General features: G+C 43.7%; 1 protein-coding gene across 1 annotated transcript in view; it reads right to left on the bottom strand.

Annotated features, from left to right (window-relative positions):
- Positions 1-11,395, bottom strand: part of RIMKLA (ribosomal modification protein rimK like family member A) — a 28,421-nt gene extending 17,026 nt beyond the window's left edge. The window contains exon 1 of the mRNA XM_036835693.1: positions 11,193-11,395. Within this exon, the coding sequence (XP_036691588.1) occupies positions 11,193-11,355 (163 nt within the window). The 5' untranslated portion in view covers positions 11,356-11,395. The remainder of the gene's footprint in view (positions 1-11,192) is intronic.
- Between the last annotated feature and the right edge of the window lie 11,109 nt (positions 11,396-22,504).

Raw genomic sequence — 22,504 nt, 5'->3', positions numbered from 1 at the left:
GGGAAGAAGCATGGAAAATAAAAGGTGCAGTCATCCAGATCTGAATTTGCCTAACATTTTTACTGATCATCTATTGTGTTTGAGGAACTTTGCTAAGAACATTCATATGTATGCATTTAAATTAAAAGACACCCTTGTTAAAAAAAAAAAAAACATAGAGAACAGACTTGTGGTTGCCAAGCGGGAGGGAGGGAGGGAGAGGGATGGACTGGGAGTTGGGTTAGCAGATGCAACTATACATTTAGAGTAAATAAACAACAAGGTCCTACTGCATAGCACAGGGAACTGTATTCAGTATCCTGGGATAAACCATAATGGAAAAGAATATAAAAAAAAGAATGTATATATATGTATAACTGAGTCACTTTGCTGTACAGCAGAAATTAGCACAACATTGTCAATCAACTATGCTTCAATTAAAAAACGAAGACATCTTGTATATGGATCCCTGCACTAGACTGACTGTCAAAATCTTTGCATTTACACAGAACTGATGCACAGTGAGTGAGTCACTACCCTCCAGACCAGTGGCACACAACACTCATTCATGTACACAACATATGCATCTCTGGCTTCACAACTAAAAAGCAAGCTTCAAAACTAAACTGGCTTCTTGTACGCTAGGAAAAAAAAAAACAAAACAACCTTCATGTACAAAGCAAGTGGCAGACAGAATATAGCAGGACACTGTAGCAGGAGAGCAAGCAAGGACCTCACTTACGGCAGCTTTTAGGTAACCATTACATTTGAGCAGGATCATGTAACCATGGCTGGGATGTGAAGCTCTGAGAGTTGTTAAAAGGAAATGAACACTATAAATAAAAGAAGTGGATAATAATCCATTAAGTGCTGCACATTACCGTGTTGTGTTGGGAGGGAGATTTGTCATCCAAACATGATCTGGCTCATCTCAATCACTCTCCAGTTTTTCTGTGGTCTCTTTCTACCCTACCCCACAGCATTTTCTCATAAGGAAGTATGACTTTTATTCTTACCGAGTAGATGCTATGCCACTCCTCCTTCTGTTTAAAGGTCTTTGTTACAATGCCCAGGAGAAAATCTCACCTCTACCTCATTAAGACCCACAGTCATTATGTGGCCACCTTCTCTTTCCACCAACTGCTAATTTGAGGTCATTTAATTCAATTCAACCTTCACTGAACTGTTGAGATGAATCAGACATACTCTGAAGCAGGAATACAAAGAAGAGCCAGGTGATCTCTGCATACCAGGAGCTCATCATCTCCTTACAGAGAAAGATATCAACATAATTTTAATTCATTCAGTCACTCAACACACATTTATTGTTTCCTGCATTCATTCAGTGAAGATTTATTGAGCACCTACTTTGGGCCAAGCCCAGTGTTAGTTTGGGTTTCCCCAGAAGGACTCCTGGAGATAAGGACTGAAGTGCAAGAGGTCTATTATCACGATGGTAATTTCAGGAAACACTGGAGGGGAAAGTAGAGAAGGCAATGCTGCAAATAAAAAGATGTGTTATGAAGTGAGTGATCACCTTGGCACCCAGGGCTTAATCTTGCCGGGCGACAATAAGAAATGGTTTAGTGCACACTCCTTGGTTACCCCACCCAAGGGGCGAGGAAGCTAGCAATTTATAATATTTATATACCAACCCTGTCTTTGGTTGAGAGCTGATCCAGGGGTGTGGTATTAATTCCCTGGTCCTTCCGGCTTGCCATGCATGTGTGGGCAAAGTGAGCTCCTGTGACCAGAGAAAGCTCTCAGGCAGAGATTCAGGTGCTGATGGTTAGACCGGTGGCAGTGGCAGTGTGGGGCAAGAGGGGAGGACGGACACAGTGCCATCAAATGGTAAGAGCAAAAGGGACGTGGGAGGGCCTCTGACAGGCACCATCTAAAAGGCTGGGCATAGGGGTTGAGGTGTGAGTGTAACAAACAATATCCCTGGAATTTAAGAAGAAAGAAAACAGACAACTGTAGTTAATGTCATTGATGCTCTATGCAGAGCACCTGGGTATTAAGAAGTTATCAGACTGGTTTGGGCAGGGGTGGGGAGGTTCTAACACAATGTGAGAACTGCTCTCTAGCAGGCATATATATCAGGGTACAGTGACAGCGAAGGAGGAGGGAACAGTTAGGTGATTATTTCTGAGAATCAAGGAAAGTTTCAGAAAGGAGATGTTGACTCGTAGAGCTTTGGGCTCAGAAGAAATGTGTAAAACTAATAAATGCATAATGTCTACCCTTCAGAAACAAGTCAATGGTAAAGGCATGGCAACTCATAAGCACTGAGTTCTGCGACAGCCCAGGGCAAACGTATTTGCAAAGGCCTTTCAAGAAGTTGAGGACACATGAGATGAAAGGCAATTATGGCAAAGTAGATAAAGTCCTGGCCTCCAGGTCAGAGACTTGATTTAATTCTGTGCCATCATTTAACAGCTTGGCAAGACACAAAAAATGTCCCTGGGTCTCAGTTTCCTCTTCTGTAAAATGGAAGAACTTGAAAACCTTCCTCTCTCCCACACCTCACCAACACAACGTTTCCTTGCAGCCACGAAGACAAATCTCATCAAGCCCTTTTCTCCTTTCCTATCAGGCTCTCAAGATTCCAGTCTCCAAGGCCATGTCACTTCCCTGGACTCTGAACCCCACCTGGCTCTGACGTTGCCTTTTCTTTCTTTCTTTTTTTTTTTTTAACATTTTGCCTGCGCTGGATCTTCACTTCATTGCAGTGCGCGGGCTTAGTTGCCCCAAGGCACGTGGGATCTTAGTGCCCTGACCAAGGACTGAACCTATGTCCCCTGCATTGGAAGGCAGATTCTTAGCTGCTGGACCACCAGAGAAGTCCCTGACATTGCCTTTTCTACTCCCACCTTCCACTCCTGCCCACCTCCCCGGTGCCCTCGGGGACTCAATCAATGGGACTCAGTGGGCAGCAAATCTCCTATCCTTGAACTTTTCAGCAACTGTTCCCTTCCCCTTCTTTTTCTGAGTCTAACTGAACCCTGGCTCTCCCCAGCGACACTGCTTCCCCACCAGCCCTCCCAAGCTATGGTGGGTTTTCTCTCCCTCTCGCCTGGGGTTACTGGGCCTAGAGGTAGGAGAGACGTGCTCCTAGCTTCTCATTGCAGCTTGACCAGCATCCTTCTCTCCTCCTAAAACACCCAACTTGACTCTCATCCGACAACACCACACATCTCCCCACTTGTGCAGGTCATCTAAAGACCCCAGTCACTCCCCTGTCCTTGAAGCTTTAGCTCCAGACTCACTGACTCTCCTGTGCTGTCACAGATATTGGTGATTTCAATATCCCCATGAAGAATTCTTCCAATTCCCAGGCCTCTCTGTTTCCTGACCTCCTTTCCTCCAAGGATCTTGTCCACCATCCCACCCCAGCCACCAGTACCAGTTACATTCTAGACTTTATGCAGTGATCATAACTCCCATCTCCAAACACCGTCTCCTATCTTTCCAGCTCACTCTATAGTACCCCAACTCCAGCCACACTTTGAAACCACCCGGAACCACCATGCATGGATCCCCCATCTTTTCACTGTCCCTCGCCCCCTTCATACCCTATTTGATTTCCATAGTCAAGCACCACAACATATATCCACAAATCCTTGCACCCGTTTCTTGCTTGGCTAAACCACAACCCCAGTTAGACTGATCCAACTCTGCCTACTTCATGTGCCCTCCTGTGCAATGGAGCATGTCTGAAGAAAAAATACACAAACCTGCTGACTGATCTCAAGGGCATCCTTATTGCTGCCTGCTAAGCATTGTTTCCCTAGTCCATTCACTCTCCCTCAACACCGGACAACTATTTCACACTTTCTTTTCTTGCTTCAGATCTTCACTTCTTCCTCCCTCCTCCTCATTCTCACTCTTCCTATTTCAGGGAGAAAAACTGAAGCAATCAGAAAAGAACTTCTCTATAACTTCCCACTATCACATCTACCCACCTGCACCTGTGCCAATAGGTGATCTTCTCTATTATTGTGGCTGAAGTGTCCTTGTTCCTGGCTTAGGTCAACTCTTGAAATAGGCACTAGATCCCAATCCCTCTTAGTCACATAAGGCACTGCTCCAGCAAGTCACCTCTCTCTCCTACATCACCAATTTCTCTCTCTCTATTGGATCATTCACACCAGCATACAATATTCTGTTATTTCTCCCTTCTTTAAGAAAATCCTCTCAAATCCATCTTTGAGCAATATCTTAGCTCAGGCTGCTATTACAAAATACCATAGGCTTGGTGGCTTAAACAACAGACATTTATTTCTCACAGTTATGGAGACTAGAAGTCTGATATCGGGGTGCCAGCATTATTGGGTTCTGCTCCTGGCTTGCAGACAATGGCCTTCTTGCTGTATCCTCACATGGCAAGGAGAGGGAGGGAGAGGGAGAGAGGGAGAGAGGGTGGGGGGGGGGGAGAGAGAGAGAGAGAGAGAGGTGTCAAGTTCTCTCATCTCTTCTTATAAAGGCACTAATACCATTCATGAGGGTACCACCCTCATGACCTCATCTAAACCTAATGAACTTCCAAAGGCCCCACCTCCAAATACCATCATATTGGGGGTTAGGGCTTCAACATATGAATTTTGGGAGAATACAATTCAGTCCGTAGCAAGTTATCAACCCATTTTTCACCTTCCCTTTATAACAAAACACTTAAGACAGTGTGTATATTCCCTGTTTTCCATTACTTCATTGAAACTGCTCTTATCAGAGTAACTAATGCTAAGTCCACATTCTAAATCCAATGGTCAGTTCTCAGTCCTCATCTTAATTTGATTTACCAGCAATAGCTGAAACAGTCTCATCATGTCTTCATTCTTTAAACACATTCTCCACTCGGCTTCCAGGATGCCACACTCTCCAGGGTTTATTTCTTTTACTTAGGATTCTTTGCTGGTTCCTCCCCCTCTCCCCAACCACTAAACAGTGGAGTGCCCCAGAGCTCAGTCCTTGGACCTCTTTTCTGTCGATAGTCACTCCCGTGATAGGTGTATGGAGATGCTCCTACTTTTGATATCTTCAGACCAGGGCTTTCCCCTGAATCCCAAGTTGATATGATAAACTGCCTACTTGCCATTTCCATTTGGATGTTTAATGGGTACCTTAGACTGAGACCTGATCCTCACCACCTGACCAAACCTACTCCTCTCACATCCTTTCCATATGAGTAAATGGCAAACTTTATTCTCGCAGCTTCTCAGGACAAACTTTGGAGTCCTCCTTGATCAGTCCAATGTCTACACATCTAATGTCTGATCCAGTAGGTAAATTCTGACAACTCTGTCTTCAAAATGTATCCAAAAATCCAGTCACTTTTCACCTCCTCCCCTGAAATCATTCTAGTCCAACAACCATCATCCATCATCTGTCACCTGAACTGCAGCAAGAAACTCCTAAGCCATCTCTCTGCTTCTGCCCTTGCTGTCATCAGTCTATTCTCAACACTGTGGCCAGTATGACCCTGTGAACACAGGGCAGGTCATGTCACCCCTCTGTTCAAAATTCTTCAGTAGATTCCCAGCTCATTCCAGAGTAAAATACAATGTCCTTCCATGACCCACAAGGCCCTATATATTGGCTCCCCCTACCCCACCTCTCTGACCACCTCTCCTAATGCTCATTAACTCTCTGCTTTGGCCACACTGGTTTCCTTGTTGTTCCCTCTTGCCTGAACCACTCTACTCCCAGATATCCAAACAGCATGCATCCTCATCTCCTTCAGGTCTTTACTTAAACATCATGTTCTGGGTGAAGACTACTCCAGCCACCCTATCTAAAATTACAATCCCTTTTCCTGCCCCCAGAAATGTGCCACTTTTTCCTCCTTTTCCCTTCCTTATTTTTTGCCTCCTTAGCTCTTTTCACCAAATACTAATGTGTTTTATCTTGTTTGTATTCTATCCCCCCATCTAGAAGGTAATCTCCTTCAGAGTCAGGGATTTCTGCCTGTTTTGTTCTGGTGCCTAGATCAACACCCCTCACATAGTAGGCAGTCAACAGATATTGTTGAGCAAATGAATGAATGAAATCATAATAATGAGGGAGACTGTGTCTGTTCTTACTCTCTGTTATATCTCCAGCACCTAGCACAGTGCCTGGCCTGGCACAGAGTGGGCACCCAATTGATATTTGTGGAATGAAGTAAAGGAATGAATAGGATTGTTGTGAAGATTAACTGACACATAAAAGATATTTAAGTATTAATAACAGAGTTACAGGAATGAAGAACCATTATTCCTGTTCATTCCGCAATGCAAAGTAACTTAAATGTATCACTTCCTCATAGCAGGAGTCTTGACTTACTTTTTAATAGTGAAGGAACAAGTAGAACTAGATTGAGAATTTCAGATCTTGTTGTAGTTTTGTATTAAAATAATATAAAGCCCTAATAAGGTGAAGTCTCTCCAGGAAGTGGGTAAGGTGACCCACCTACCTACTGGAGAAGTGGGTGGAGTGAGGTGAGGCTAGCAGTGACGTACCTGGATGTCCATGGACTCTCTGCTAATAAGGGGAATGACAAGGTGTGGATGGATGGAGACGACGTGGACCTCTCTGATGATGGCTGTGTCCCTTCCACCAGGCAAGTCTAACAAATTTGGTGGAGGTGTATGGTAGCAACAACAGGTGGTTCAGAAACCTATAAAGCAGGGCTTTGAGATCCACTAAGGATCCCAATCTATTGGTTCTAGAACGTTTTCCAACACAGTTCATGAGCTGTCCCTAAAAACAGCTGTTAGAAACATCAACACTTCAACCCATCCTCAGCCCTTGAGGTCAGCCCACAGTTATAAATGTGGACCCATGGGGTAAAGCGTATCCATTCAGCACTCACATCAGTTTGGAAACATTACGTGGTCGGTGCTTCCACCTACTGACCTTTCCACTAGTGCTGGATGGTGGTTTCTTTGGATTACAGGGTGTCAGGCACAGGCTTTTAGCAGGGACTGAGGTTAAAGATCAACCTTTGTGCACAAAAGTGAGCATGGTACCCTTTTCTGCTAGTGTCTTCTTGCACAGTAATGGGAGTCCATCCTTTCTCTGTGAGGCCCTTGTTGTCTTTTGGAAGGCTGCGGTAAGACCATTTCCTCATTCGAGTTTACTTAGGATTTCCCCCTACCCAAACCTTTTAAATATTACTCACCTGGTCACTACAAAGAACCAAGTGAAAGTAGTCCAGAACACCTTAACGTAAAGAACCTGACCTAGAAACTGCCATATGGCCACCAAGGTTTTAGCTCTGAAAGTAAGGGAAGAATGCTGAATCATCCTGCTCCGAGAAGCCAAACTGTTACACATCCTCATTTCCAGGGCAGATTCATTTCTTCTGTCTTGGTATCTGTCCCTGAGTTTGGGACTATACTTTTTTCTTGAGACAGTTAATTGTAAAGACCTTTGGGTGGTCAAAAAACTTGATTTGCACCAGTGACTCTGCCCTCAAATAAGTAAATGTGCTCGTCACAAAAACAGTTATGCGTCCAATCATGATCTCCCAGACACAGCAGCTAATTACAGTACATCTCACATACCTGAATTAGCCTTTAAGGCACTTCACTCAGTCATCCAACAAACATCAACTGAAGGCCTACTATGTACCTGTTCCAGAGCATATATTTGAGGAATACCCAGTCATTTAGGGGGTGAGAGAAGATAAACTTTGTAAATAGATAAATTACAATAAAACATGATGAATGCTATCTTAGAAGGTCTGCACAATGTTATCCGGCAGCAGATAGAAGAGAGAGATTCCTGGGGGCTAGGTAAGGAGTCAAGACAGACTGTATAGAGAAGAGTGACTTGAGCTGGATATGAAGGGTGAATAAAAGTTCCCCATGGGGGAGGGTGCTGGACCAGACAGGCATCTCAGGCAGAGGCAATTTCAGTGCAAGGGGCAGGGAGGTCAGTACAGGCTGAAGCATAGGGTGGAGTGGAAGAGGGGAAACAGAAAGTGCTGAGCCCAGAATTACTGAGTGTTGGTCCCAACTGCCAGCCAGCACTATGTGCCCAGACACCCTGACTGATGTTTATCAAATTAATGTGTAAAAAGAACCTAGACCTATGCCTGGCACACGATAAACACTCCACGAATTTTGCTTTGAATATTACTGTGTGCATTTTGGTGCCACATTCACCACCACCTTACCCTCAGGATTGAGAAAAATTAACAAATATGTATTGAATGAATGAAGAACTTGTGGTTTCTAAGAAGGAAATGGCAATGGATAGGATTCTCATAATGCTACAGCCAGCAGGAAGGTGACGGGAAAGTGTTTTCTACAGGATTGCTTCAGTCACCTGAAGGTCATTCACTCTTCCCAGTAGTCTCCCCCACCCAAATCTACGCTGGGTAGGGCAGACCACTGGGTTAAAAAGAATAACCAGAAAACCTTCCATTTGCACAGCTTCTTCAGCTTACTTGTATTACCTAGTTTAAAATAACTGCAATCTTTAAATCCCAAACTTTTAACCTCTTGTCTGAATCCTATTTCAGATATAACCTGAAATTCTCATCTCTGTATTTGAGTTCCCACTAGCCTCCACGGAGGGAAGATGGGCAATGAATTTAAGAAACTGGTAGAGTCACTGCCCATACCTGTCCCAAACTGACCCCTTCATTTACTCCCACACGAATCTCAAGAAAGAATGGAAAGGAGCCTGAGTAAAGGTGGTACCTTAACTTCCTAAACTATCACATTACTCTGCAACGTCACTGTCTAGCCTCAATTTAATATAATTCAGTTCAGTTCCACATCTGATGTCCTAAGGCATACTTATTCCATTATCACTGGCTGGGAATTAGGAGACCAGGTTTTTAAACGTCAGTTTGCTGCCAATTAGCTGGATGGCACTGAGCAAGTCACTTCGTTTTTTTTGAGCACCAGGTTTTTCATTTGTAAAATGAAGGGGTCAGAATGGGTGATCCCAAACTCCTTCCCAGCTCTCACAATAATTCTCAAATGGGAAATAGCATCGATGTCATTGTAACTCTTTCTGTATTTCGAAGCTAGTAAGTTCTGGAGTTTATTTTGGAGGAATACTTTGGCTCAGCAAATTACCAACAGTTTTCTACAGTTGACTCTAGAAGAAACTGGGAAGTAGACTGCATATCTTTATTCATTCAAAAATATTTCTTCAGTGCCTATTAAGGTGTGAGGCACTATTTAGACACTGTTACAGCCCTGAACAAAGCAAACGAGCTCAGTCTTCTCATGGAATTCACTTCCTTGTGTTTAATTAATCCCCCCACGCACCAAATAAATCTTTTGATTGCTTTGGACGGCAGAAACAGTGATCTAATAGGTTTGTTTTATGTGTTGTGATTTGTGTGGGGCAATCTCTGAATTAGCAAAAAAATTAAAACTGCTTCAAAAAATCCCTGTCTTCAGTTTCTCCATCGACTAGGTAAATAACTGTGTAGTTTAAAAAGAAGTAACTCCTCATTTCTGAATAGATTGAGATACATTCACACATGAATTCCAGAAAAATTTTAAGACACTAAACGAAAGGGGTGAAATGTTTCCTGCAGCATTGGAATTTAATTTTCCCTTTTCCTACGACTGATTCTTTAACACGGGGTTTTAGATACAAAACAAAGAGCATTTCCCTTCTCCTTCACAGAATGCATGATGGGTCTACAAAAAGGAACATGATGTGGAATGATGTGCCTGTATCTCAAAAAAGGCATCTTTATAGGCTGTAAAACAAACAAATAAAGAGCAAACTCTTGGGGTGGAAAGATGTATATACTAGATTTAGATCAGTAAAACATAACAGATTATTCCATTTAAGTATGGTACTGATGCAGAATTTTAGAGCTGGAGGAACCTAAGCCTTAGTTTTATAAATGAGAAACCTGAGAGTCAAAGACATAAAGTGACTTGGCCACGGCAAAGCCAAGATACTCATTAGCAGCAAAGTTGTAATAAGAATCCAATTCTATTGATTCCCTGTCCAAGAATTAGTTCTATATTAACTAACAGAGTTTTAGCAAATCAAGACTAGGGAGATGGTGCCCTTTATGGCTGACAGCCACTGTTTTAGACTAAATGTATGATACCTGATGTCTGTAGTATATTTCTCCAACAGACTATACAATCTGATATTACTTATGAAGGATTTAGATAAATTTATGGATGAAACATCTGGGACAGATATGTTCTACTTAGAAACAGGTCATATTCGAAATCTCATTCCTAAATAGCCTGTTCAGAATTTGGAACCCCTTTCCCCTGCCAAAGAAAAGTAACAAATTATGAGTTAATTTAACCAGGCATGATTGAAATAATATGAATGGTATTCCAAGAAGCACTCTCACTGGGCCCAAAGCCCCTTGAGTCCTGCACCCCCCTGAAGTGACTGGATACCTCCAGACTGGAGGCTGGAGAGACTCAAAACTGCAAGCCAGGGGGAGGTTCCTAAGCCAGGATTCCTAAGTCAGAGACTGTTTGTATTAGGATAATTAAGAATATCTAAAAACATACATAACCTCTTGAGGTCATGGTCACAGATGATAGCCATGTCTTACCCCCAAAAATCTCTTGGACACAGTAGTGGAGAAATCGGTGAGGCCATAATGGTCTGTACCTGAAATCTTGGCTTTTCTGGAATCGGAATTCAGTACTTTCAGGGAGGAGGATGAGTTTAAAGAAAACCCATCAAAGGTCTTCTCTCCCACTTTACACTCAAGAGGTGACTCCAATCTTTCTCAGATTTCTCCCCATCTGCAGTTTCCTAGCTTGGGAATAATATTCTATGTAGTGCATTAATGATGCTTAGACACTCTTGGAAAACTTTTAAAAACATTCATCCTAATGGCAGTTTTGTAAATTTAGCGTGGGCTTCTATAAATCTAAACTGACAGCGTATCAGTGCGGGCACAATTGGCTAATTTGGGGCTAGCTTGATTTTCCTCGGACCTCCAGGAGGCTTCAGGTGAATTTGAGTTCCTTCCAAACTAAGTCCCCTAAGTGAATTAAATCCTGTTCTCAAATCTTGGCCTCAGGGCAGATGCTGGTGGTCAAAGAAGCTCTCAAGGTTAGGGTCTTTCTCTAACCCAAAGAGGTCTCTCAGGGGAGAGCGGCAGGTTTGGAGGCCCGGAAGGAGATTTGGCCTGGGGGGCCCGGTGCGCGCACCCACCCGCTGGCTCTCAGAGACCCCGGAGCGCCTCCCCGCCCTCCCGGGCCCACCTAGCTCACCGAGGTTGCCGCCGACGATGGTGACGGCGATCTGGTCCATGAGCACCGCCCGGAAGCGCACGTCCTGCTCGGAGCAGCGCTGCCGGAGGGCGCGCAGGATCTGCACCTGCGGGTAGTCCTCGCGGATGCGCCGGTCCGTCAGGAACCAGAGCTGGGAGCACATGGCGGCCAGGGCGGCGGCGCCCGGCGGGGCGCGGGCCCCCTCGGCGCCCCGGGCCGCTCGCTCCGGTTGGCGGGCGGCCGGCGTCCCGAGCGAGCGCGCGCCACGGCTCCGCTCCCGCCGGTGCGCCAGGCGCCTCTGCAGCCCTGACCCAGCGAATATGCCCGGCCACTCAGCGCCGCCGCCGATCCCGGCCAGCCAATCAGCGCGCGGCGGCGGGCGCGGGCCGGCCGCTGGGCCAGCTGCAGAGGCGGCCGCGGCGGGGCCCAAGCCTGCTGCGGCCGGGAGAAGGGACCCGGGCGGGGTTAGCGGCCCCGGGAAGCCCCGAGCGAGGAGGGCGGCGGGGAGGCTGATGGAGGGCATCCCTGCTCCGCGCTGGACCCCGGCGGGCGTGACGCTGCCGGCCGAGGTGGGGCGGCCGGAGCGGGAGGGGTTAGGGCGGCGACCCAGTGAAGCCGAGAGGGTGTCCGGGCTGACGGAATAGTGGTCCGCAGCGGGCAGCGGGATGCTTCCCAAAGGCCGTCTCGAGCACCCGGGGGCTGGGAGCATCGGCGGCCCCCTCCAGAGCCTGGGCCAGGGCCTCGTGGACGTCCCAAAGGAGACTCCAGGGCCTGGCGAAGGTCACACAGCTAGGCCTCCAGGTGGACCCTGGCCTTGGAATGCTCTGCCCAAATCCTGGCCTGGAGCTGGGGTGGGGATTGAGGGTTCAGGTAATTTGAAGGTGTGTTTCTCAGGGTCTCAGGTTTTCTTTCACTGGACACCCCCTCCCAGGATGCAGCGGTTCTGGGCCTGCACAACCTCAATGTGAAGAAAATGGACTCCTTTTAGTTAGAAGGACCACCAGCTGGTCTTCCCCCATCCCCCCAGCCCATACAACTGAGTCATCTTTAAACACTGTCCTTGGTCCTAGCCAATCGCAAATTCTGCCAGCAAACAACTATGTTTGAATCCAGACTTTCCTCTCTAAATAACTGAAAGACTGAAGTTAGCCATCTTTGGAGATTGCATTTGCTCTTCTGGCTCATTAAAATATTTGTCTTTTTTTTTTTTTTTGGCTTAGGGGGGCAAGAGGAATTTCAACGCAGACCAAACAATGATAATTTAGAAATGGGGTAAGATATCTCAGGTAACGTATAGGCTTCACTATCTATATTTTGCAGGTGTGTGCATTTACCCACTTGATGTGCCATTGGAAAAGTTCTGTCTAAATGGAATTTCAAATATTAATTATTTTTCAAGCAATGTTAAGTAAATCTTTTTGTGTTGCAAAATATCCCCCCCCCAACCCCATGAATGTATTTTCTTAAAGTAGCAGTAACCTAGTGCCCTATGACTTAGTAACTTTCAAAACTATCTTCTAACCACAGATCGACTTGGGCACTAGAGGCTCTATCGTGTACCTTGACCATTTCCTTGATGTCCTATGGTATATATTTGGTACACCCTGATGCTTTCTACTTGGCTTCTGCAGGATCATAATACATAGGATGTCTATAAGATGATCAGAACCATAGTTGTCTTGGAACGATAATTTGTATATAAGAGTCACTAAATTTAGAAGTTGCTTACAATCCATTTTCATAGTTATCTTCATAAGTCAAGAATATTTAATTCATATGCAGATGGATGCCAAGATCCCCAAAACCCAAGCTTGAGGAGAACAGGATCTGGGGATCCAGATGTTGTGATCACTTCTTCACTGTCTTTGCTCACCCTCCCTAGAAGGTTGCTAACACTGCTGTGATCTCCCTTTTCTAGGATGGGTGATAAGTGAGAACCTGGGACAGTGGCATATCCAGTTAGGAGATAGCTAAACTTATGTTGGTATGTTTTGTTCTATTATCAAAATTATCAAGCACAGAGGTAACTGCCCCAGATTTGGGTTATTTTCTAAGATGTATTACCTTATGTAATATTTCTCCATAGATGACTCCCAAATTCAGTCCCCTGACCAGGGATCGAACCCACGCCCCCTGCAGTGGAAGCGCAGAGTCTTACCACTGGACTGCCAGGGAAGTCCCCAAATTCAATTTTAACCCTGACGCCTCCTGAGGTTCAACAATATAAAAACATGCTGTCATGCCATCACCTCAATGTCCCTAGAGCTAAACTCATTCTTTTCCCCTTCATTCCAGATTCAGCTGTCTTAAACCATAAGGAAAGTGTATTATCTCATGTAACAAGAAATTCAGGTAGGTCACTTCTAAGGTTTATTCATTTAACAGCTCAGTAAATTTATCAGGGACCCAAATTCTTTCCATCTTTTCACTCTGACTACCTTAGGCCAGTGCCCCTCATAGTTACAAAATGGCTGCCATAATTTCAGCTGACACATGCATACACACAATGTCCAATGGAAGTAGAGAAACTGTTTCTTCCCGTGTGTCTCTCTTTATTAGCAAGGAAAACCTGTCTCAGAAGACCACAAGCAGGCTTCTCACACTCTCCCACGTCTAAACTAGTCACCAGCAGAGAGTAAGAAGCCATCATGAGTGGCTTAATGTAATCATGATTTACTCCCTGTGGCTGGGAATTGGAATCCCACCACCCTCACCAAGCACATGTAGAGTTAGGTGAACATCTGGACAAAATTGGGGTTCTCTTAGGAATAAAGGGAGAATAGATGTTGGGAGGACAAACAATGGTGTTTGATACAGATGGCAATAAGGTAAATGTATCAGGACAAGCCAGGTTAGGCTGTGGTAACAAGTGATTCCAAAGTGGCTTACAACAACAAAGTTTTATTTCTTGAAATACTGTACATGCCCATAAGAGGCGTATCAGTTTGGCGTATTTGAGGTTGTCTTCATGCCAGGACCCAGGCTGATAGCGTAACCTTTTTCTGGAAAAATGTTGGTCTCGTGGAAGGGGGAAAATGATCACGGTGAATCACATGCTGGTTCTTAATGCTTCTGCCTGGAACTTTTACATGCTAGAGCTCACATTTTCTCGGTCAGAACAAGTTCACCTGGCCAAGTCTGACATTGGTAAGGTGGCGAAGTATTATCCTTTCCTGGCAAGGGCAACAAAAATTTGTGAAAAACTATAACCAACAATATAGTCTGCCACACTCAAGGATGAGAAATAGCCATATCCTGCTCTGCTAATCGTCTCTCCTCTCTTTAGGGTTCCCAGGGGAACTATATAAAAGAAAGAAATTGGAATAGAAACCAAAGGATCATTTTATTCATAACTGAGCTAGCACCCAATAACCTCTAGAACAGAACTCTGCCAAAAGACTGAATCATATGGCTTACGTTTAAGGCTGAAGTGAAGCTTTGTAATTCCCTGCTCCGCCTCCACCCTCTAGATTTTGGGACTATCATGCATAGGCATGCCTGTGGAAAGAGGGGAGAAGATGATCAGATCTGCAAGCAGACCAGCTTTACTCAACCAAGTGAGGGCCAAATGGAAACTGGGCTGGTCCTACCTGGAGCAAGAACAGCACTCCTGACCATGTGCCCTTTCAACACAAAGTGACCCAACCACCAGTAAAATGTGAACTCGTTAGTGTCCTGGGCTCTGACCAATCAGATTAAAAACTTCTTCCTTCTGAAGGTAGCCAGTCAGAGGACAGGGCAGAGGAAAAGGGAATTCCTTCCTATGTTCTCACATTCTCAATTTTGTTCTCTCTTAATCTATTAGGAAGAGGGGTAGAAAAGTCTTCTGCCAAACAAATGAACATGCCTTGTCTATTTGCCTCCTCATCTAGACTGTAAGCCTCTCAAGAACAAGGGCCAATGCATCGTGCATCACTGTTTCCACATATGGTAGGTACTCAAGTATCTGTTGATAAAGTTAGGACTGTCATGTAAAAGACATCACTGCAATTTCAGTTGAGAAAACTGTGGTCAGTTACAGATATACTAGGTTTTTGTAACCTGGGATTCTGGGGCCCTATTTCTTATCTTACTTCCAACCTTCACTATATATTGGCACAAAAGGGTACTGAGATGTGGGTCTGGACTGTGGAAAGAAAGTGAAAGTCTTTGTAAATATTACATGTGACCCCAAGCAGATTGATACGTCAAGTTAGAAGATCAAAATTCAATTGACCTCAATAAATTAGAGAAATGGTCATCAGTGACACTAGGATAAATGGAAAGTAGTATATTGAAGGAGTAAAAGAAGCATCACACACGCATAGGTTCAAGAGAGAAAAACTGGCCATGCAGGAATGTGGCCAAGAAAGACCTGATAGTTGTGGCAAACCAATAACAGAATGAATAGAAAAATGATGGGCTATATTAACAGAAGTCTACAAGGCCAAATTCATCTTCATATCCCTGGGACCTAGCACGGTGCCTGGCACACAGTGCATATTGAGAAATAGTTATTGAAAAAAATTGTGTGGCTTTGGTCAGATTGTTCATGCTGTTCTGTCCCTCCGAAAGCCTTTGCATGATCAATGCCTATCCACTCTTCAAGACCCAGCTCAGACACAATTCTTCCATGTTATCTTTCCTAAAATTTACCTTACCCTCACCTAGAAGAAAGCTCTCCATTTCTGAATCCTCATAAGCAGTTAATAACTGCTAGCTTACATTAATTATAATTAATATGTATTTAATTATGAAATATAATTAATTTTATTCTAGTCATGGGCTCAGTAATTATTGGGTGAATGGTAACTCTCAGATTATGACAATCCAATATACATAATTTCAAAATTATAGAATTAATGACTAAAGGGAGGGGTCTCAAATTCTAGAATTCTGCATTTCTGGCACTGACTCTCTCACTTTCCTTGGTCTAGTAATCCAGATGTCAGCTTTTCCCTCATCCTCTTGTTCAAGCTCCCACCCCTTATTCCCTCTCACACCAGGGTCTTAAGGAACAAGGCAGAATTTACTGAAGGGGAGACACGATGTACATCTTGTACACTGCAGTAATTCACTTGAAAATACCCTACAACCCACCTCTTTTTTCAGAGTACTCTCTGCTTCTGCCACTACGGATCTTTTTCCACTCCACTCCCCAGCCTCCAGTCTTGTTGCTCTTAACTCCCCCTCCCAGAGTCCTAGGCAGATTCCTCAACCTTTCGTTATTGGGAGGAATGCATTTTACCCCAGCTCTACTTCCAAACTTGTGCCCTTGATGAATTACTGTTTAGCAAAACAGGCCTTTCAATTAACAGATCCATCTTCTTCAGGAAATAGAGGGGGATTATAAATAATTTTTCCCTGTTGCAGATACAATTAACAAAATGACTAAATGGGGTTAGTCAATGAAGTTTTCATTGGAAGCTTGTTGGAGTCAGCTTTTGAAGATGACAATAGATGCAGCTTTGCAGGGCAGAGTGCAAGGAAGACATTCAGGTGGTTGCTAGCTGCTGTCCGGCTGTGGATGAGCTAGGCTCTCAGAACCAGGTAGAAGTTTATAGTTTTCAAGGGGCTTTCCCTATCTCTCTTGAGACAAGGCTGCGTAATGGCTTATCTTGCTCTCTGCCAGCCCTAGCCTCACTTAATTATAATCATTAAAGATAGATGTTTGTTGTCTCAGTCTTTCCTAGTTCCTTAGCCATTTCTGACAAGTCAAGTATTATATTAGAAGCCTCAGCACTATCTTTCCTTTCCTCTCGTGTTAGGATACAGGCTATGCTGCTATAACAAAGAGACTCTACAAGGAATTTATTTCTCTCTCAGTTAATAGTCCAGTAAGGTGGATGTCCGGCATGAAAAGGTAGCTTTTTCCCCTCGTTCAACCTGGGACCCAGGTTCCTTTCATCTTAGTGTGTTACCTGCTCCAGCGGTGTGGTCATTGTTGGCATGTTCGAGGCTGGCTTTATTAACCACATCTGTGTTCCAGACCTCTGGAAGGAGAAAGAAAAAGTGGAGACAAGTAGCTTCCTTTTAATGATGTAACATGAACATTATATTCCTAACTTTCATTTACATCCCAAGAACTTGGTCACATGGTCACATCTACTGCAAGGGAGGCTGGAGAATATATTCTTTAATTGGACAGATATGTGCCCACCTAAAACTCAGTGGTGGGGAGAAGGGGTTCTATTACTAAAAGGAAGAGGAACTGGAGGTGGGGATGATGAGTGGTTTCCACCATAGCTCCTTATCCCTGTGTGAGATAAACTTCTTAGCATGGCATAAGTGACCCTAGGGACCTTCAGCTTTCTGCTCTAATAGTATAGAATTCCTTGAACTGCCCTGAATATGGTTTTGTGTGTCTCACCTCCATGACTGTTCATGGTAAATCTCGCTCGCCTTTCTTTGCCTGCTACAACCAGCTCAAGCAGCATCTTCTCCAAGAAGTCTTCTAAACCTTAGTTTGGCATAAGTGAACCTTCTTTGTGTTCTCATAGTGCACTATGCATTCCTCTCTTTTGGCACTTGTCAAATTCCCCCGCTATCAGCACAAGCTTGAAATCATCTCTTTATGGCTCCGTCTCCATCTACATTGTAAGCAACTTGAGAGCAAATATGCTCTGTCTCAGTGTTATTTGTATCCTTATTACCTAACTGTGCTAAATTCCTTTTGCCCACCAGTGGGGAAAATAAGTTGCACTATCGCCTGACCCCCTGCATGTCCACTGAGTTGTGGCTTTCATCTGTAATGGCCAGACTGTATACGTGGGCATTCTTTCCATTTGGATGGAAGCACTAGCCTGAAACCCCTGCTGATCTAGGATACTGATCCTCTTGCTAGATTTTGTGAATTCCTGCCTCTGGGGGGCCCTAAGACCTGTTTTGTTACTCCCTAGGGGCTGACTGCTAACCCAGAACCAGGGTATGACACAGCCATGGCTAGGTTAATTTCCCCCAGTTCTGCTCCTAGTGGGCTCTGGCTATTTCCCCCTTATCACTGGTTCATCCTGCTAAGGCTTTATCATGCCTGACCTATGAATGAATTTGCCCATGTTAGGATTAATAAGTATTGTTGATACCTTCTGTTTGAAGCTAACTGGTCCAGGATGGGAATGGATTCTCAGATCTGTGACATATCACTGACACAAAATGCAATTTGTATAGGCTTTCTTTAGATGAATATATATATATATCTTAAAACATATGTCTTAAAATATACGTATCTTTAAAATATGAATATTTGAGTATGCAAAACCAGTATATTGAGAGGGATACTCATTTGGCAAATATTCTTTATTTCACAAAAGGATTGACCAGTCTTAGGAATTAATCTCTCTCTTTTTTTGGTATAACTTTAGTCATTGTTCAGTGAGGCACCTTATGTCTGTCCTGGAGAATGTTCCATGTGCACTTGAAAAGAATGTGTATTCTCTTGCTTTTGGATGGGAAGTTCTGCAGATATCTATTAAGTCTATCTGTTCTAATATGTCATTTAAGGTCAATGTTTCCTTATTGATTTTTCTGGCCATTGATGTAAGTGGGTGTTAAAAGTCCCCTACTATTATTATGTTACTGTCAATTTTTTTCTTTATGTTTGTTAATATCTGCTGTATGTATCTAGGTGCTCCTATGTTGAGTGCATATATGTTTACAATTGTTATATCTTTTTGTTGGATTGATCCCTTTACCATTATGTAATGTCCTTCTTTGTCTTTTGTGACAGTCTTTATTTTAAAGTCTATTTTGTCTGATATCAGTATTGCCACCCCAGATTTCTTTTTGTTTCCATTTTCATGGAATACATTTTCCATCCTCTCACTTTCAGTCTTTGTGTGTCTTTAGATCTGAAGTGAGTCTCTTGTAGGCAGCATATACATGGGTCTTGTTTTGTTTTGTTTTTTGTTTTAATCCATTCAGCCACTCTGTGTCTTTTGATTGGAGCATTTAGTCCATTTACATGTAAAGTAATTATTGATGGGTATGCACTTCTTGCCATTTTGTTAACTGTTTTCTGTTTGTTTTTGTAGTTCTTTTTTGTTCCTTTCTTCTTGTTTTGCTCTCTTCCCTTGTGATTTGATGACTGTAGTCTCTATTGTTATGTTTGGGTTCCTTTCTCCTTTTTTTGTGTGTATCTATCATAGATTTTTGATCTGTGGTTACCATGAGATTTATATACAACAACCCATATATATGTGATTATATTAAGTTGATAATCTCTTCTTAAGTTTGAATGCATTCTAACAACCCTGCATTTTTACCCCTTGCCCCACACTTAATGTTTTTGACTTCATATTTTACATCTTTTTGTTTGTGTATCCCTGAACTACTTATTGTGGATATAGATGATTTTACTACTTTTGTCTTAACCTTCTGACTAGCTCTATAAGTGGTTGATCTACTACCTTTACCATATATTTGCCTTTACCAATGAGATTTTTCCTTTTGAAATTTTCATATTTCTAGTTTTGGTCTTTTCATTTCCACTTAGAGAAATCCCTTTAACATTTCTTGTAAAACCAGTTTAGTGGTGCTGAACTCTTTTAGCTTTTGCTTGTCTGTAAAACTCTTTATCTCACCTTCAAATCTGAATGATAGCCTTGCCAGGTAGAGTATTCCTGTTTGTAAGTTTTTCCCTTTCATCACTTTGAATATATTGTGCCACTCCCTTCTTGCCTACAAAGTTTCTGCTGAAAAGTCAGCTGGTAGTCTTATGGTAGTTCCCTTATATGTAACTAGTTGCCTTTCCCTTTCTGCTTTTAACAGTCTCTCTTTATTTTTTGCCATGTTAATTACAATGTGTCTTGGTGTGGATCTCTTTGGATTCTTCTTACTTGGGACTCTTTGATTCTGGACCTGGATATCTGTTTCCTTTCTCAGGTTATGGAAGTTTTCAGCTGTTATCTTTTCAAATAAGTCCTCTACCCCTTTCTCTTTCTTTTCTCCTTCTGGTATCCCTATAATGTGAATGTTAACATACTTTATGTTTTCTCAGAGGTCGCTTAAACTATCCTCATTTTTTAAATTCTTTTTTCTTTTTTCTGTTCAGCTTGGGTGATTTCCATTACTCTGTCTTCTTCTTACTCTTGATCCAGTCCTCTGTATTATCTAATCTACTATTGTTTCCTTCTAGTGTATTTTTTATTTTAGTTATGTATTCTTTGTCTGTGGTTCTTTTTTGTATTTTATAACTCTTTAACCTTTTCACTGTGTTCATCCATTCTTCTCCTGAGTTCATTGAGCATCTTTATGATCATCACCGTGAACTCTTTATTGGGTAGGTTGCTTATCTTCATCCACTTCACTTAGTTCTTCTTCTGGGGTTTTATTTTATTCCTTCATTTGGAACATATTCTTCTATCACCTCATTTTGTCTAATTCTGTTTTTATTTCTATGTATCAGGTAGGTTGGTTTTGTTTCCCAATCTTGGAGAAGTGGCTTTTTGTAGGTGACATCCTTTGGAGTCCAGTGGCACTGCCCCTCTGGTCACCAGAGCTATATGCTCTAGGGGTGCCCTCTATGTGGGCTGCATAGGCCCTTCTATTGTAAAAGGGTCAACTACTGTGGGCATATTGGTAAATACCATATTGGGCATATTGGCCTGGCTGGTTGCCAGGTCCTGCCTCATGCAGAGGCTGCCAGCCCACTGGTAGCCAGGGCTGGGTCCTGGGGCAGCTGGCTGTGCAGCTCACAGGGTCTCAGGACTGGTGCCAACTGGCTGGTAGGCAGATGAGCCCCTAGTGCTAATAAGGGAGAGGGAAGACTCCAAAATGGCACTTTCCAGCACCGGTGTCTTCATGTTAGAATGAGCTCCCCAAAATGGCTGCCACCAACATCTCTGTCCCCAGGGGGAGTCACAGTTGCTTCCTGATTCTCCTGGAGGCTCTCCAGGATCAGCAATTTGGTCTGACCCAGGCTCCTTTCAAGATCCAGGCTCTATACTGGATCTTGGAGCGTGAGATTTTGTGGGGGCCCTTTAAGAGTGGAGTCTTTGTTTCCCACAGCCCTCTGGGTCTCCCATATGCAAGCCCCCTTTAAAGCCAGACATTCTGGGGGGCTCATCATCCCAGTGCAGGACCCCAGGGCTGGGGAGCCTGATGTGGGGCTTGGATCCCTTGCTCCTTGAGGAGAATCTCTACAATTGTGATTATCCTCCCATTTGTGGTTCACCTACCTGAGTCTTGACTATACTGTACCTCCATCCCTCCTACCTGTCTCATTGTGGTTCCTTCTTTATAGCTTTAGTTGTGGAAAACCTTTTCTGCTAGTCTTCAGGTCATTCTCATTGATAGTTGCTCTGTACATTGTTGTAATTTTGGTGTGCCCATGGGAGGAGGTGAGCTCAGGGTCTTCCTACTCTGCCATCTTGGCCACACCCCCTCTAGTGTTCTTGATGAGATGAAGATGTATTGGCAATTTGTAATGAATTGAAGCGAAGTTCCCAGCTTCAAAAGGTCACTTAAGAGTTAGAGAGAGCTGCATAGCTCAAGTGCTCAGAGCCCTTCCAAGTTTCCCTGCCTGTATTAGTTAGAAGTCATTCATTTACAAATGTCAGAAATACAGTTTAAACTAGTATAAGCAAAAAGGAAATGTACTGGCTTTCAGTCCTTGGAAGTGTAGGAATGGACTTCAGTCACAACTAGATCTAGGGACTAATATACATTTTCCAAATTGGTCTTTCTCACTCTTTCAACCCCTTTCCCTTCCATTCCCTTTCTCTCTCGCTTTCTCTCTCTCTTGCTCTCATTCTCACTCTCACTCTTCTTCTTTCTGTGTGTTGATCCCATTCTCTTCCACAAGAGACACCTTCCTTTGACGTGGCAGGGAAGTTAGACCCCTTCACATTCTCAATGTGCTTTATTTGGAAGACCAGGTGCATTTTTTTCTACCTCTAAACGAAAAGAATCCCCAGAAGAATTTTGATCGGCCTACCCCTGGACCAGTCATTCTGCCCAAGGCTATGTGGTACCTTGGTTGGCTGGGCCCTATGGCTGTGAAGCAGGATGGTGTGATTAGCAGCTTCACCAGGCTCACACAGTTTGTGTAGGTTTGGGCAGACAAAACAAGACATACCCACCACGCTCTCCCGTCTAAGGCCTGAGAGTCCCAGTAAATATCTTAAGTGTCCCCACCAAACAGCCCAGGCTTTACTTCATACTTTTGCTTGTTTCTACTCTTACTGCTCCACACTGACCAGTACTTGCCTTCTGTGTGGATCCCTGCTCCATGATTCCCTTGGACTGCCACTTAACACTCATACGACCTCTGTTGGCCACTCTGCTGCTCAGGCCAATGCTTGTGCTGTGTTTTTTTCCTGGACCTCTCTCCTCTC

This window comes from Balaenoptera musculus, chromosome 1, assembly GCF_009873245.2.
Source record: "Balaenoptera musculus isolate JJ_BM4_2016_0621 chromosome 1, mBalMus1.pri.v3, whole genome shotgun sequence".
NCBI classification, from domain to species: domain Eukaryota; kingdom Metazoa; phylum Chordata; class Mammalia; order Artiodactyla; family Balaenopteridae; genus Balaenoptera; species Balaenoptera musculus.
Note: the sequence above shows the minus strand (reverse complement) of the source record. Positions and strands in the feature narration are given on the sequence as shown.